At 25.8% G+C, this 16,918-nt stretch overlaps 1 protein-coding gene across 5 annotated transcripts; it reads right to left on the reverse strand.

Moving 5' to 3' along the window:
• Nucleotides 1-313: 313 nt before the first annotated feature.
• Nucleotides 314-16,844, reverse strand: LOC114934540 (cytochrome P450 4C1-like). Of its 5 annotated transcripts, none has more exons than XM_085484555.1 (11): nucleotides 16,750-16,844; nucleotides 6,287-6,464; nucleotides 6,069-6,178; nucleotides 5,062-5,152; nucleotides 4,309-4,503; nucleotides 2,683-2,749; nucleotides 2,353-2,479; nucleotides 2,175-2,262; nucleotides 1,974-2,086; nucleotides 1,618-1,855; nucleotides 314-1,038 (listed from the first exon to the last, which is right to left on the reverse strand). In XM_085484555.1, exons 2-11 carry the CDS (start codon nucleotides 6,456-6,458, stop codon nucleotides 698-700), a joined length of 1,542 nt encoding a protein of 513 aa, XP_085340681.1. In that variant the 5' UTR covers nucleotides 6,459-6,464; nucleotides 16,750-16,844; the 3' UTR covers nucleotides 314-697. The 5 variants fall into 5 exon arrangements, with proteins under 5 accessions (XP_085340681.1, XP_085340684.1, XP_085340682.1 ...); XM_085484558.1 differs by lacking the exon at nucleotides 16,750-16,844 and adding an exon at nucleotides 11,083-11,295; XM_085484556.1 differs by lacking the exon at nucleotides 16,750-16,844 and adding an exon at nucleotides 7,953-8,033.
• Nucleotides 16,845-16,918: the final 74 nt, after the last annotated feature.

A 16,918-nucleotide genomic window follows, 5' to 3' on the forward strand; every position in this document is an offset into this window, starting at 1 on the left:
CTTCTTGAGGTATCACACACTTTTCTAAAAAGGGGGGTAAAAATTAAGTTTTGTTTTTTTCTCAAATTTTATATACAAATTTAAAAAATGAAACTGAAAGTATCCACCAGAATTCATTTTTTTAATTTATCTTTATCTCACTCTTTAGGAAAGTGTAACATCTTATTAAAGAGGGATATAAGAAAATGTGTTTATATAAAAAACATCTCTTAATTTTCAACAAAGAATCATATCTCCTAAAAGTGTTCGCACTTATTTAAATATACACTCTGTATATTTGATATTTTGCAATTGAAATAATCAACATAGGAAATAAATGTTTGTAAATTATTTATTATGTTTTTTTTAACTCTGAATTATGGAATATAATATAACGCATATGTTTGATTCATGTTTCATGATTTTTAAACACATTCCAAGTACTAAATTGACATCATTATGCCGTCATTTTGTCGTTATTCGATATAAAATGATCTACGCTTGCTACTTAGGATATGTCTCATATATCAATCACCATACATGTATTAAAAATATAAGTATATAAAAGTATATATATAATAAGTACATAAAACATATATAAATATCCTCAATGACAATTAATAACAAAAGGATGAAAATATTTGAATTCCGTTTTATCGAGAAATATATTATAATTACACACGAAGAGAAATATGATATTTTTGTTAGTATGAATTGATTATTTTTTTGGCGTTAAATACATCATTATTTCTTCGAATGGTCGTAAAATAAGAGCGGATCCATATTGAATATCAGCTGTCTTTTTTACACTTTTCACTCTCCATTTTCTCAAAAAAGCTGTTAATATCGTTTTCTCTTCGAGTAAAGCAAACCTTTGGCCGATACAGTTTCTCGGTCCAGCGCTGAACGGAATATAAGCATATGGATTCCTATTTCTCACATTCTCCGGAAGGAAGCGATCTGGATCGAACTTCTCTGGATCTGGCCAAACTTCCGGATTTGTTTGGGTGAATAGGATTTCAATTGAAACCGTAGTATCTTTCGGGAGCGTATAATCACCTAAAATAAAACAAATTGTTATAGATTATATATAGACTGCATTCTGTCATATAAAATTTCATGTCGATAAACTTTTTTAATATAGATGTTTCGTGATGTAAAAAAACAAGCTTTTGTGTAAAACTCACAATATAATTTTAAATCTATTTTAGACAGTTTGGATATAATTCGTGATGGAGTTTTATAATCAAAATAAATAATTTTACACGCGGAGTATAAAACAATAAATATAACTTTATCCTGAATTTTGTCGCAAATTAGAGATCATCTAAAGTGAGCATTAATTTTACATTGCGCATATTAATGTGAATATCTTAAGATATTCCTATCTCCTTTATCTTGATATTAATATTAATACAAGTACACTGAACAAAAATTTATTGAATTTGAATAAATATTTATTTCAATGCCGCCTAATGAATTATTTTATTTCAAACAAATAAATATTCATGTTTTGAAAAGATATAAGATATATTATTAGACAGTATTGAAATAAATATTTATTCAAATTCAATAAATTTTTTTTAATGTATTAATATTAATAGAAGTGAGAATATATATTAATAGAAGTCATCATACCTATTTTTACATCTTCCGTTAATTTTCTAAAGATAAAGGGCACACTTGGGAATATTCTGAGCGTTTCCTTTATGACTCTCTCGAGGTATTTTAATTGCGATAGCTCCTTTACGGTGGCTGGTGTTTCAGAATCTTGAAAAACTTCATCGAGTTCTTGGTGAACTTTTTCTTGTTGCTCGAGATTATTGCCCAAAAGAAAGAGCGTCCAAGTTATTGCAACCGCAGTTGTATCGTGACCCTGTATCATTATATTCAATTTTTATTAATAATTATTCATAATAAAAATATTATTTATAACTACATTACATATTAATAAGACGAAATTTTGTATGAAATTGTAAAGACTTTTCTCTCACCTCGAACATGAATGTGTCGACTTGTGCTCTTACTTCATCATCGGTTAACGGAGCTTCGTCTTTCTCATTCTGATCTAGTAACAGATCCAGAAAAGCTTTCCTCTTCCGTTTCCCTAACGCAATAAATTTCACAAGAATAATTCAAAATATATTCACACAATCCTTCAAAACATTTGAATAACAATAATTTAATAAGCGTACTCATATCAATATCTTCATCTTCATCCTCGTTTTCTGATTTGACGAAACCGTTTTGCGATTCTCGTGCAATCTTTTTCTTACTTATTACCTGAAATTTATTATTCAACCGTTGTAAACTTGTTGAATTCATTTAAATAAAATAATATAAATGAATACAGAATTAGTGTTTAGCGCGTACTTCATTCGTGAATTTATGTAGTCTATTGACCGCTGATTTATATTCTTTTCCTGTAGGCACTAAGTTGTACGCCCATTCTGACCAAAGCCACGGTTGAAATAGTCGTTTGAGTATTAATACAGAGTTTCTAAAAGTATGATTAAAATATAAGACCGATATAACAGCATATTTATACTATTATATTAATTAATTATACTATTACGTTACTTAATTAATTATATAAAATTTGCTGTTAATTCTTTAAAAAATCTTAATAAATTAATAGTAATTAAACTATTAAATTATACTATTTTATTATTAACAAAATATGTAATTTATGACTTTTCGGACCTATGTATTGTTGTGGTATACATGGTTTCAACTTCTTGAGCACGTACATCCACACCCATTGCAGTTTCTGTAAAATAATAACTTGTTAATATTGTCATAACTTTCTCGTCAAAGTATGCTACATTATAAATTGCAGAGAAAAAAAAAGGTTGATACTTATAACTTTTGTGAATAATATAAAGTCGAATAGTTAAAATCAATTATTTGATAATGTAGGTAAGACTAATTTTTTCCGACACAACAAAAAGTTTTGTGTGCCGATTAAATTTGATTGTGTGAAAGAAATAAATTTGAAGTAAAATAATTTATTTTTTCAATAAACGTATTTTAAACCTTTGATAACGAAATAAATGATATAAAGCAATCAATGTATTATTATAACAAAAAAACATGCCAATTAAACAAAATTTAAATTTAATACTTTTGATGAGTCTCTATTATTCATATCATAATTAATAAATTTAATAAGGAAAACAATTAGATATTTAAAGACAAGGCTCGTGTGATATTATAAAATTAAGATTTAGAAAGACAGGGCCAACTATAACGAGCATATTAAATTAGTGAGAGATGTAATGTCAACACATAATTGATTTATTTCTTAGTAGATACAATGATAATAAAAATAATAAAACGTTTCGGCTGTTACCTCAGCCTTCTTCAGTAAATATAAAAACAATAAAAATTCTTTTAAGAAAAATTATGACATATTACGCATTAGAGTCTATTTTTTAATGAATATTTTGGTTTAATAAGTCGATGAATTTAAATTGGGTTACGCTTATAACATTTATTAAATTAGATATTTTTTCTAATCGGCTAACCATTTTTTAGTTAAGATGGTAAACTTTTTGATTATGTCAAAAAACATGTAAACGAGTTCCCTGTTGTTAGTAGAACAGGTTGACGGCCCATTCCACGTCATCAATTCTTTTGAACATTATTAGTTAAAATTATCGTCAGAACCGCTTGATATGAGAATTGAAATATCCTTGATGATGGTGACTAACTTTTTGATGCTGGATAACATCTAATTGTTTTCAATTCTCATATCAAGCGGTTCTGACGATAATTTTAACTAATAATGTTCAAAAGAATTGATGACGTGGAATGGGCCGTCAACCTGTTCTACTAACAACAGGGAACTCGTTTACATGTTTTTTGACATAATCAAAAAGTTTACCATCTTAACTAAAAAATGGTTAGCCGATTAGAAAAAATATCTAATTTAATAAATGTTATAAGCGTAACCCAATTTAAATTCATCGACTTATTAAACCAAAATATTCATTAAAAAATAGACTCTAATGCGTAATATGTCATAATTTTTTCTTAAAAGAATTTTTATTGTTTTTATATTTACTGAAGAAGGCTGAGGTAACAGCCGAAACGTTTTATTATTTTTATTATCATTGTATCTACTAAGAAATAAATCAATTATGTGTTGACATTACATCTCTCACTAATTTAATATGCTCGTTATAGTTGGCCCTGTCTTTCTAAATCTTAATTTTATAATTAATAAAATTTGCTACTACAAAATAAAATATACCATGTCCGAGATATTACTTTTTTATATTCAAAAATTATTTATAATCAACAATATGAAATATATAGATATATTACCACATATGACGTCAAGAGCAACATTGTTACAGAACGGAAAAATATTGATAGCTTTCCCTGGATTTTTTGCTACTTCCTTCTCAAGACATTTTGTTAGGATCTCTGATTTTTCAGACATAACTATAGCAAATTGATCCAATATACTAAAATGAAACGTTGGCCCGATGAGTTTTCTGTCATGAAACCATTGTTTCCCTGAAGTAATATCAATCAGCGATATATTAATATATTAAACATATCAAGAAATATTATGAATATAAATACGCATAGTACAAATAAAAACGAGAAAACATTATTACATTTTGTTTATCATTTTACTTTTGTTTTTCTTGTATTTTGCTATTAAATATTCACAATAATGTAAATAAATTAAAAAGTTTCAGAAACAAGTTAGTAATGCTCCTAAAGCGCTCCAATTTATATGAATATATATAAAATTAATATCAATATAAAATCAGTTACATAAGTAACTGGATACAAAGGTAAACGTGCAAAAGAGTAGAGATTTTTTCTTATATGTCAGTTCATATATACAAATATTTGCATTTATGTATATTTATATTAAAATATTTTTTCTTTTGTCTTTTTATCATTTGTTTAATTAAAACACTTTCGCGAATAATCATAAATAATCATAAATTATTATTAAAAACATATAAACTATATGCTAAACATATAAACTGTACTTTACTTTTTATCTTTAATAAGATAATATGAACAAACTTAAACGAGTTAATTTATGTGTGTGTTTACCTGTAGAAGTGAGAAGTCCCATGCCTAACCAAGAATGTAACAACTTATAAGTCTCTCCTTTCTCGATATTTACGGTGCTGGGCAAAATAGTCTGCAAAATGAGTAAAAAGAATATAATGGCGCGTATAATAAAATTTGTCACATTCGTTATATGTATAAAATGTATTTTTTTCAAATTTTTAATTTTTTTACGCGAATAAAATATAGTGGATATTGTTTTTTTAATCTCTGAATAATAAATTTCCTTATTTTTATTATACATAGATAGTCTTTTAATGTGTCTTAGCACTATTTATCTGAGAAGACTCATTTAAATTTTTTGTTTTATGTAAAAAGCAAAATTTGCAAACTCACGATATTTTACAGTTTCGCAATAAAGAAATCTTTTATTATATAATATATACAAACAGAACGAAAAGAAAGATTTGTTCGGAATGTTAATTTTCTTTGCTGAAATTAATGTTGTCAAATCTTGATACACACACACAACATATATATATATATATATATATATATATATATATAACACAAACAAAATTGTTTGTTAAAATAATAAATTACTTTCTATTCTACAATCATCAAAGTAATAAATTGCAAAAAGCACTTATTAGGTGTAAACTATTTTACTTTAACAGCAAATTTTTATATTTCTATAAATAAATTTATTCAGCAAAAATTTTTTAATTACACCAAAGAAGAAGTTTTATATTATTAAATAATAATAATAATAAAATTTAATTTTTTATATTTATACAATAGCAAGAACAATATTGCTGACAAAATTATTTTTTCCGTGTAATTATTGCACTGAAAAAGTTTTTAATAATAATACGAGAAATTTTAATAACAAGTTTATAAGTTTCTTTATATTCCACTATCGCAAAAAAGCTTGACTTTCTTACAATAACAAATTATAACTATATCATTTATATGTATATTTGTCATCGCAAATAATATCATATACATACATATAACCGATACTTTATATTAGCAAGATTTATTCTTACCTCTATAAATTCAGGTTTATAGATACTAATAAACGGATTTAGACCAATCCAATATACGAAGATTCCTTCTTTAAAATGCAATATACGTTTCTTAAACCATTGGACGCGTTCTGTGAATAAGCACACAATCAGATATTTAATATTTATTGTAATTATTTATACTGATTTAAAAATTTAAATTATGTAAATTCAATATTCTTATTCACGAAGGTCTTTACCATAACTGCTCAGTTTTATCATTTCAAATGCCACGCCGAAAGGAAATCCACCGCACTGAGATATATTTTTATTCTTCCGTCGAATAACATACTGACGATATATTAATGATATAGTTGACGGAATTATTAAGATAATGAACAGGGCGCACAATATCAAAGAGATTATGTCCATTGTATCCTGTGAACATATACGGTTTAAGTTCATATTAATGCTTAAATTATTATGGATATTTGTTAAAGTAGAATTATATTGGAATCTTACACATACACATTCACACACACATATATACATCGGTAAATATTTTCGAATAATTTAATAAACATATAATTGATGAGATAATATGAAGTATGATATATACATATACATATAAATTAATAAACATATTATCAATCAAAGTTGAAATTAATGTCAATGAAATTATTTCTCAATTATTTATGCCACTCGTTTAAATGTGGAATTTATGCTCTGCTCATTAGCGAATCAAAAAATTTAAGAAAATGACAAATGTTTTATATTTATTATTCAGCCGTATTTTATGAGATCATTAAAAAAAATTACTGCTTAAAATGTATATTTATTCTCTTTTTAATAAAACTTTAATATAAACGCTTATCATAAGGTATATGATAAGTTTATATTATAAAATACGATGAGAGATATTATATGATTTTCGAACTTAAATTTCTAATCTTTGGTAATAATGTACGGTTGCACAACGATATAAGCGTCGCGTTATCACGTTATATTTTCATCATTATCACTGTTTAATGAAAACAGTCATGAATCTCGAAAATTATGAATTACGAAAAATATTGAATACGCAGTTAATTCTGCTTCCGAAAAAAATATTTTCCATCACTTTTATACAATATACTTTAAAAAATCGAGATAGTAAAGAAACATTGATTCTACATCATAAAACATTCGCCTAGTACTTTGTTTAATGAGTTTAATTTTTTATTAAATCACATTTTAATTTTGCGCAAATTTCGAAAAAATGCTAAATTTTGGTACCTATTTGTTACATCGAAATATTTAATATTATTCAAACAGCAGACATTTGACACTTATACCAGGTATCACTGCTTCACCACTAATTATATATCACAAAGTTTATCATGCTTTACAATAAATGTAGTATAATTAAATACAATATAATATATATATTCTAAAAGAAAAAAGAAGAGAAAAAATAGAGTCTTTCCTCAAGAAAAAATCGTTTAAAAAGATTTCTTTTTAAAAAGCAAAATTATGTAAGATCACTTCTACTTGATTCAAGATTCGATCACGAAATGATGCTACGATATTTATGATCCTTATTATGAAAGTCTGTCCCACTTTGTGCTACTTGAACTTACATGTATGTACATATATATACTACCGTCCAAAAATTTTAAGATTTATAAATTTATCATTTCTACTCCAAAAATAATGCAAATTATTTTTACTTTTATGGTGTTAATAATATGATCTTATAGCTATCAATAAAAAAGAAACAATCAGCGGAATGTCATATCTTAACGTGCAATTTTTATTTTGTATTTTTTCCGTGATCTATATTTATTACCTTGATCTCAAACTTTTTGACGGTAGTGTATACATATATATATATATACATACATAAATACACATAACACAACTATCAGTTTAATGTAACGGACTCACTTATCTGATGAGTTCTCGCGTGTATCTAGTGTTGCGAATTGACTTTTCACGATTAAAAAGATAAACGTCATTTACAAAGTATAAGTGTTAAGCATAGTATATAATGCGCATGCTTAAGAAGCGTAATAGCAATGTGTGCATAATATGTTGTGTTTTTCCCTCCCTTTCTCTCTCTCTCTCTCTCTCTCTCTCTCTCTCTTAAATGAAATATGCGTAATCTTTATTCTTTTTGCACAGTTTTATGCATACAACTTTACTGCAATGTTTTTCTGCATTTTATTTCATGTGTTCTACTTTAAAAACTGGTTACGTTAATTAATATAATTAGTATACTTTGGCCTTGTTGAAAAATGTGTGAGAGATCTCCAAAAATAGTACAAAAATTATTATCGTTTCCACTTTGATGCTTGAGCTATCGTCAAAATTTGAATTTAATTTACTAAAACCTATTAAAAAGTTAGTACAATTTAAATTTCCGCTAGTATTACACATATATTATGAAGATTCGTTATTATATAGATTATGTTATATATTAAAAATATCAAAAAATGGAACTATGTGTTGCAAGTTTTTTACGTATACAGGGTGTCCGGTAACTAACGGATCAACGATTACAAGTGGATTCTTTGGTCAATTTGGGAACGATTTTTCCTCAGCAAAAATGTCGAAAAAGGTCATCATTTTTTACAGCTTTCCAATAATTGTCATTATGTATCTTTATAACTAAGCCTCAAATTAAAATTTTATTATAGTAAACTCTACCTGAAATTAACTGAAGACTGTAATTATGTTAGACTTTTAACTCCAAAACGTTTAGTTTTCAAAAAACCCATTTTTTTCAATCGCTTATAACTCGAAAATTATTGACTTCTCAACATTTTTGCTAAGGAAAAATCGTCTCCAAATTGGCCAGAGAATCCGCCCTTAATCATTGGTCCGTTAGTTACCGGACACTCTGTATATTAAAAATTTTAAGAAACAAGGTTGCAAATTACGCACATTAACATTCACTCTAAACTGTTTAGAAGAAAATAATGATAATTTATTGAAAGTCTAGTTCTTTTTCTCCGATTTCCGAGCATTCAGATATGTCAATGCTAAAAAAAAGCTAGGAGTTGAGAGCTAAGAAATAAAATTGATAGCGATTTTTTATCGAATGTACAACGTGTGTGTATGTGTAAATTAGCGTTTATTTTTAGAACGTTGTAAAAATCTCATTAGGAATTAAAACTCAAGTTTTTACGACCGCTATTTAACCTTCCAGTGTGCGTGCTAAGATAACAATTCTATAGGCGTAGAAATAGATGTAGAAATAAAAAAACTTATTCCAACAAAACATTTTATGTGTATATATGATTATATAGAATATAGATAAAAGATCGAAAGTTGAAACGCGGATTTTTCATACGTATGAAATAAGAGTGGACAAAAATGTTTTTATTAATATATACATATTAATATTCCATGGAAAAAGTAGAATATACAAATCATTGCAAATCAAGTAGATAATGATGCAATGAAATATTATACGGATGAAAGATTTATGAGTTATTTGAGATAACTTGTGGAATCTGTTTAATGAATGTTATTTAACCGTTATATTTTATGGTCACCCGCGGTTTGAAGGTTTTATATAATATATTACCAACTTTTCAATGTCTTTTACGCTGTAAAATGCAGTTCTAATTATTAGGTCAAACCATATTTTTTCATTTTTTAAAGAATTTTAATTATTAACAATGTTAATTATTTTTTTCCATAATTGTATTTAATAGAATATAAGAGTTTTAACAAGGCTCTGTAATATAAATATAAATTTAACGTATAAGACGGGCAACAAGAGCCAAATCGCGGATGACAATGCGTTATCCTAACGAAACTAAATAATTTTTCGTTACAAATAAATACCGGTGCACAAGGCACCAAATTTTTACTTGGACACGGCCAAGATTTTAAATATGAAATAATCTCATATTTTGAGATTTAATTTCAATACCCCTTTAACCCCCCTACGGAAAATAAATAAATGAATGCAAGAGAAAAATATAGATCCGAAAATCGCTGAATCGGGAATTCCCGCATACAACTTTACTGCAATGTTTCGGGAATTCCCGATTCAGCGATTTTCGGATCTATATTTTTCTCTTGCATTCATTTATTTATTTTCCGTAGGGGGGTTAAAGGGGTATTGAAATTAAATCTCAAAATATGAGATTATTTCATATTTAAAATCTTGGCCGTGTCCAAGTAAAAATTTGGTGCCTTGTGCACCGGTATTTATTTGTAACGAAAAATTATTTAGTTTCGTTAGGATAACGCACTGTCATCCGCGATTTGGCTCTTGTTGCCCGTCTTATACGTTGTATTTAATAGGTTTGAATAGTAATTAACTTTTTTTCGTATTTAGTTAGCATTGAAAAAATTTTAATGAAAACAATAAAATTACTATAAATATTTTTCAATTAATTATTTAATTCAAAATTCAAAAACGGATTCTATATATTTTGTACAACAATAAGGGCTCGAAGGTTAAGCAAAAGTTTGTCGGATAAAAATTTCAAAGATAAGATTATATATACACTAATAAAAAATTCTGCGTAATAAAGTGTTCAAGGCAAAGTGCTATTGCGCAATACCATATACGACTGAACTTCAGTTTTATGCAACTGCACGACTTCTGTACAAAAGAGAATCTTTTATCACGCAGCGTAGAGATGCATCACAAGCAGTATTGTGCTTAGATGATTTTAAAATTATCTAGATAAAGATGAGATGGAAAATATATAAAATTTATCTTAAATAAGATGAAGATGATTTTGAATTCAAATATATATCTAAATAAAAGAGAAATTATATAGCGATTCACCTAGATAACTTCTAGATAATATTACTTTTAAGATTACTTTTAAGTTTTAAGATTGCTTATGTGAACACAATTATTTAAAAAATGTTAATTATAATGGAGATATAAAAATATATTCATACTTTTATTTACAAATTTTTATCGTTTGTTGTATTAAATATATTTTTATGAGCTATGTTAAATCAAATTACCTGAACATTACTCTAGATAATTTAATATTTCAAGATAACACTTTTTCATTTAAGAAAATTTCATCTAGACGATTACCTATATAATTTTATTAGGAAAACAGCAAATACTGATCACAAAACAAAGATGACACGATTCGACTGCTAATTTTGCAATCAACCACCATGAATTTAATTCACACAATCACAGAAGTGAGAGATGATTTTATCGGATGCATTGTAATCGGCAAGCATACGTGTATGTAACACACAGCGATCAATAAAAAACTGTTTACGGATCAAGTTTAGATCGCGATCTGACAGTACCGAATTCTATCTGTACCATTTCGCTTGCTATTCCATGAAAAAACTTACTGAGCATGTGCACGCCGTATCATTGATAAAAGGCGCGCAGATAATATATATATATATATATATATATATATATATATATATATTACATTAATTATATATGTTACATTAATTATGTATAAGCTGTTGATGCACATCTTGACTTTGTTGATTAATTATATAATATATTATTTAATTATGTTAATACACGATAATTTTTTCAGAATAAAGTATATATATATATATATATATATACCTATGTAAGATAAAATTTTTTCAGAATAAATTATCGTGTATTAACATAATTAAATAATATATTATATAATTAATCAACAAAGTCAAGATGTGCATCAACAGCTTATACATAATTAATGTAACATATATACGTTATCTTGATTTAATAATATGTCTTAGTAATAATAAAGATATTTTTATGCCAGTTGGGTCGTTAATTTTGTTTATTTATTTTATCATTCACTGGCGAGACAAAGATTTATTGATTATATTTAAGATTTTATATATATATATACATACATCAATATAATTTATTTTGAAAAAAGTTTTATCTTTTCAGAAGATATACAATGTCAGTTAAAAATTATAATTAATGTAACATATATATATATATATATATATATATATATATATGTTACATTAATTATAATTTTTAACTGACATTTTATATCTTCTGAAAAGATAAAACTTTTTTCAAAATAAATTATATTGATGTATGTATATATATATAAAATCTTAAATATAATCAATAAATCTTTGTCTCGCCAGTGAATGATAAAATAAATAAACAAAATTAACGACCCAACTGGCATAAAAATATCTTTATTATTACTAAGACATATTATTAAATCAAGACAACGTTTCCACCCTTGTTTTGGGTTCTTATCAAGTCTACAAAAAATACACTAATTATAAGGATTATTTAATCATGGAACATCAATTTTTATACAATAATCATTAAATATAAACATAATTGCAATTTAAGCTTGACAATATATTGATAGTTTAATAATTTCAATATACCTGATATAAAAATTAAATTTAACTATTTAGAATACACATAACAAACATAAGTATAACACCAACTCAACCTTTGTGTCAACTCAACCTTCCAACTAGATGGTAAAACAATAACTAAACTAAACAGCCTTTATCACTCTATCATAAATAGGATTCAAATTCTCGGTGTCATTTTGTAGATTAATCGTGTCATTAAATTTTTTAATATAAAACATTTCCGCAATCTCTCTTTTCTTCGTATGTTTTTCTTTATGTAGAATATCAAAGGCTGTCCAATTAAAATCGTGTAAATATAATTGTTTCTATGTTTGCTAATCACGCTCTGATTACTCGTATGTAATTTTATGCTGTTTATGTGTTCTTTTATCCAAATATTTAACTGTCTTTTAGTTTGCCCGATGTTAATTTTGTTTATTTATAAAATCTTAAAATTTTCTGATTTATTTTCCTTTCTCGTATATTAAATATTTTTGATACAATATTATATAAACCAATACATGCAAGGATGTCATATGTTGCTTATTTATAATATAACAACGCTATTTTAAATTTGACGGATTTTATATTCTTGTCTAATAATGAGACTGAATTCTGAACATTCTATAATGAATTCTTTCGGTGAATTCTCATTAGAGTAATCTGGTAAATAAAGATTATAAAAAAAAGAAGTCGTGATTCTTCATGATAAACGTCGATAAATATTAATAATTGCTGCCATTAAATTCAGTTCCTTGCAGAAAAAATCTACATCAAGTATTATATTTTTTGTAAATAATTTATTACATATTTGCAAAACATTATTTATTGGATATGTGCGTTTTTTGTTCACGATACATGCACAGATCGCAATAATTAAACAACGCGAGATTACATAAATCGCAATAATTAAACGGCATAAGAATGAATAATTAGCAGAATCTGTAATCGATGCTCATTATCTATTATGATTTATTACAATAGTTGTAAAAAATTAAATAACTAAGTAACAAAAAAAAGACATAACAAATCAAAATGTCTATATCACTTAACATATAAAATTATAAACTCAACTAAGAAATAGTCTTCGCATCATTAGTCAAAGAATCATAATTATTGAGATCATTAAGTTTTATTTTAAAGATTGTCTATTAATATTAAAGAAATCTTCTTAATAATTATCAATAATATTAAACAATGATCCCTATCAGTGTTTGTTGTTATCTAAATAAAGTTATATGATCATATCTGCATCTTAAAGGAAAAAGTGTTATCTTTACTAAATTACCTAGAATAATGTTCAGATAATTTGATTTAGGGTCATAGAACATAAAATTACTTAAGCAACAAACGGTAAATATTTGTAAATAAAAGTATGAATATAATTTTATATCTCCTTTATATATAATTTACATTTTATAATATATATATTATATAACTATGTTTACATAAGCAATTTTAAAACTTAAAAATAATATTATTTGGAAGTTGTCTATAGATAAATCACCACATAATATTTTATCTTTCTAGATATATTTAAAACAAAATTTTCTTCATCTTATCTAATTGTAAGATGAATATTTTTATCTAGTTAATTTTAAAATCATCTAAGCACAATACTGCGGTCCCTATATATTCTGACCTTGTATCTGGAAAGCACAACAATAATTATTTAGGATGACATGGCGGGAATTAACAACAATAAAGTCACGCTAATGTTGACCAACTAGTTGACTCGAAAAGAAAGGATAGTAATAAAATCTTGACCATAATACGATATCGCGTTCATATAAAAACATTTTACAATTAGAATTTTTCGGAATTTTTATAAAATATTTGCAATAATCTTTATCATTTGTGCATAAAAACAGCTTGAGGTCATAGAATTGCGCAATTAGCTTGACATTCATTATTCCTTCTTGTATAAACAGGAAGATTTTATTACCTTCATTTAAATCACGTAAATCATGTTCGTATGTTCATTACGCGTATAATAGAAGCGGAAACTTTGTTAAACCTATAATGCTATTGTAACGAGATATTTAACAAATTGTTACGAAATTTTTTCCGATCAAAAATAAATATATAGTGTAAGATGTAATAAATTGAATTATATTATTAAGAGCAAAATAAAAAGTAATTTTTATATATAAATACAATGCTGTATAGAATAAATGTAATTATCTTTTCTAATTAATTTTCACAAGGTCTCTCAGGACGTATGTAAATATACACCTTTATGCGGCATTTAAAGTTTAGATAAAAATGCAAGTAAAAATTGCTATTCACAATACTATGATGTTATTTTTTTAATCTAAACATTGATATCTTAATTGACTTTTTTATAATTTCTATAATTAAGATTGCATGAATAAAAAATTGTACAAAAATTTGTACATCTTTCATTATTCTTCTTTATTAAATTGTTGAATCATAAATAAAAGATACATTTAGAAACGGCAAATACTGCTCAAACATCATTTGCACATATTTCTCAAATATGTCAACATATAAATTCATTTCATCATACAGTTAAACATAAATGTTTCGAAATATAATCTTCAGAAGGACTTTCCTATATCTAAAAAATAAGAAAGTCGATCCATGGTTACGCCTATATATTACGAATTCCAAGTAGGAAAAAAATTTAGATAAAAAGCGTTTAAAACTTATTAGAAACTCATTTTCAAAGATATTTTAAAAACGTTATAATAATTTGTAGAGGTTTCTATTTTATTTATTAATTATTAATTATTTATTTTATTATCATTATTTACAATATCTTTGAAAATGAGTTTTAACCGTTTCTTATATATTTTTTATTACTTGGGGCGTATATGTATTGCATATCGTATAAGGACAAATTACGTAATCAATCCAGATCAAACAAGATCGACTCGCGGGCGCAACAGTATTTATAAGAATATATAATAAATATATATATTTATATTAAAAGTAATTTGCAAAATACATTTAAATGTAGTAAAAGATTGTAATTATATAACGGCTGATTAATACAAAATTATTGCTTCCATAAAAATGATAATCAGTTTTATGAAATAATTAGTATCAACCAACAAAAGTACCGAAGTTTTAACTCTCATTGCATTTTCAGCTATTTCAATTATCATAATTTCAATTATCATAATTTTTAGTGTCTGATTTATCGATTAGTATAAAATCATGAAAAAACAAAGCTTCCTCTATGAGGAAGCAATAATTTTGTATTAATCAGCCGTTATATAATTACAATCCTTTACTACATTTACATGTATCTTGCAAATTACTTTTAATATAAATAATTATATTTATTATATATTCTTATAAATACTGTTGCGCCCGCGAGTTGATCTTGTTTGATCTGGATTGATTACGTAATTTGTCCTTACACCGTCATTCATTATAACAAGCATATTCTTGTTAAAATAATAACGCTGTTCTAAAACAGAAACGCAATCGCATTAATAAAAATAAAACAGACATGTAGCTAATTATATAGCTATCAGGAAGACGCAGAAATAACAAGGACAAAATATAAGAAACGCATATACCGCTATATGTATATATATATATGTATATACATGCAAATAACAATTAACAACGCACTATAGTAATAAATAAATAAATAATTATGTACGAATTGCATAAATTGATAGATATCAATATAAATTGATATTTTTTTATCTCTTTATAATCAAGTTTATTTATAATTTAAAACAACATTGAAAAATTTGCACAAAAAATTATTTGCATATATTGTTTACGAGTTTATAGTGATATGTAATCATTATATTTGATATCATAAATATTCAACATGAATATAATTTAAATCGATAATTATCTTTTCATTTACGGAATCAAATATTTTTTTTATTATATCAGCAATATATGTATATTAAATAATATATAAAATGGTCAATATATTTTTTAATTCTTCTTATATTACAATAATAAAAAAATTCATGAGCAAGCTAAGGATGCAGTCACGATGAGGCAATATATCACTATATATACACGTATTATTCTCGATATCCACCCTGGAGATATAGGGTGCTTTTTAACAACGACACAATACGACACAGTGTATCATTCTAATATCTTCTTTCAATACCAGTGAATGACAAAAATAAAACGATACACTGTGTCGTATTGTGTCGTTGCTTGAAAGCACCCATAGATGTTATATGAAGATTACATTGGCGTTTAATGGATAGCATGTTCTGTGTGGATAACAATCACAAGAAGGTTCCTTGGTCTCGCCAACCATATATCGGAATCGTGACGTCAGAAGCGAGAAAAAACACGCTCAAAATTCTTGCGTGATATTTTGAAATAAAGATATTTTAATAATGAATCAACACTACAAAGTTCTTTAGCACATTTGTAAAATTGTCCGAAAACTAACCTTTTTCCTTTAGAATCAATCAACTGTAAGATGACTAATATAAGGCGTCGCACTGTCCGAACAAGTTATATCAGCCGATCACGAATAGTTAATCACATGACCAGATTTCGTTTTTATAGTTGAGTCTGTTGATCTTTGCACATGCGCAATTCCGCATGTCAAAGTCTGA

Source organism: Nylanderia fulva, unplaced genomic scaffold (assembly GCF_048542155.1).
Source record: "Nylanderia fulva isolate GAGA-0341 unplaced genomic scaffold, ASM4854215v1 Scaffold3, whole genome shotgun sequence".
NCBI lineage: Eukaryota > Metazoa > Arthropoda > Insecta > Hymenoptera > Formicidae > Nylanderia > Nylanderia fulva.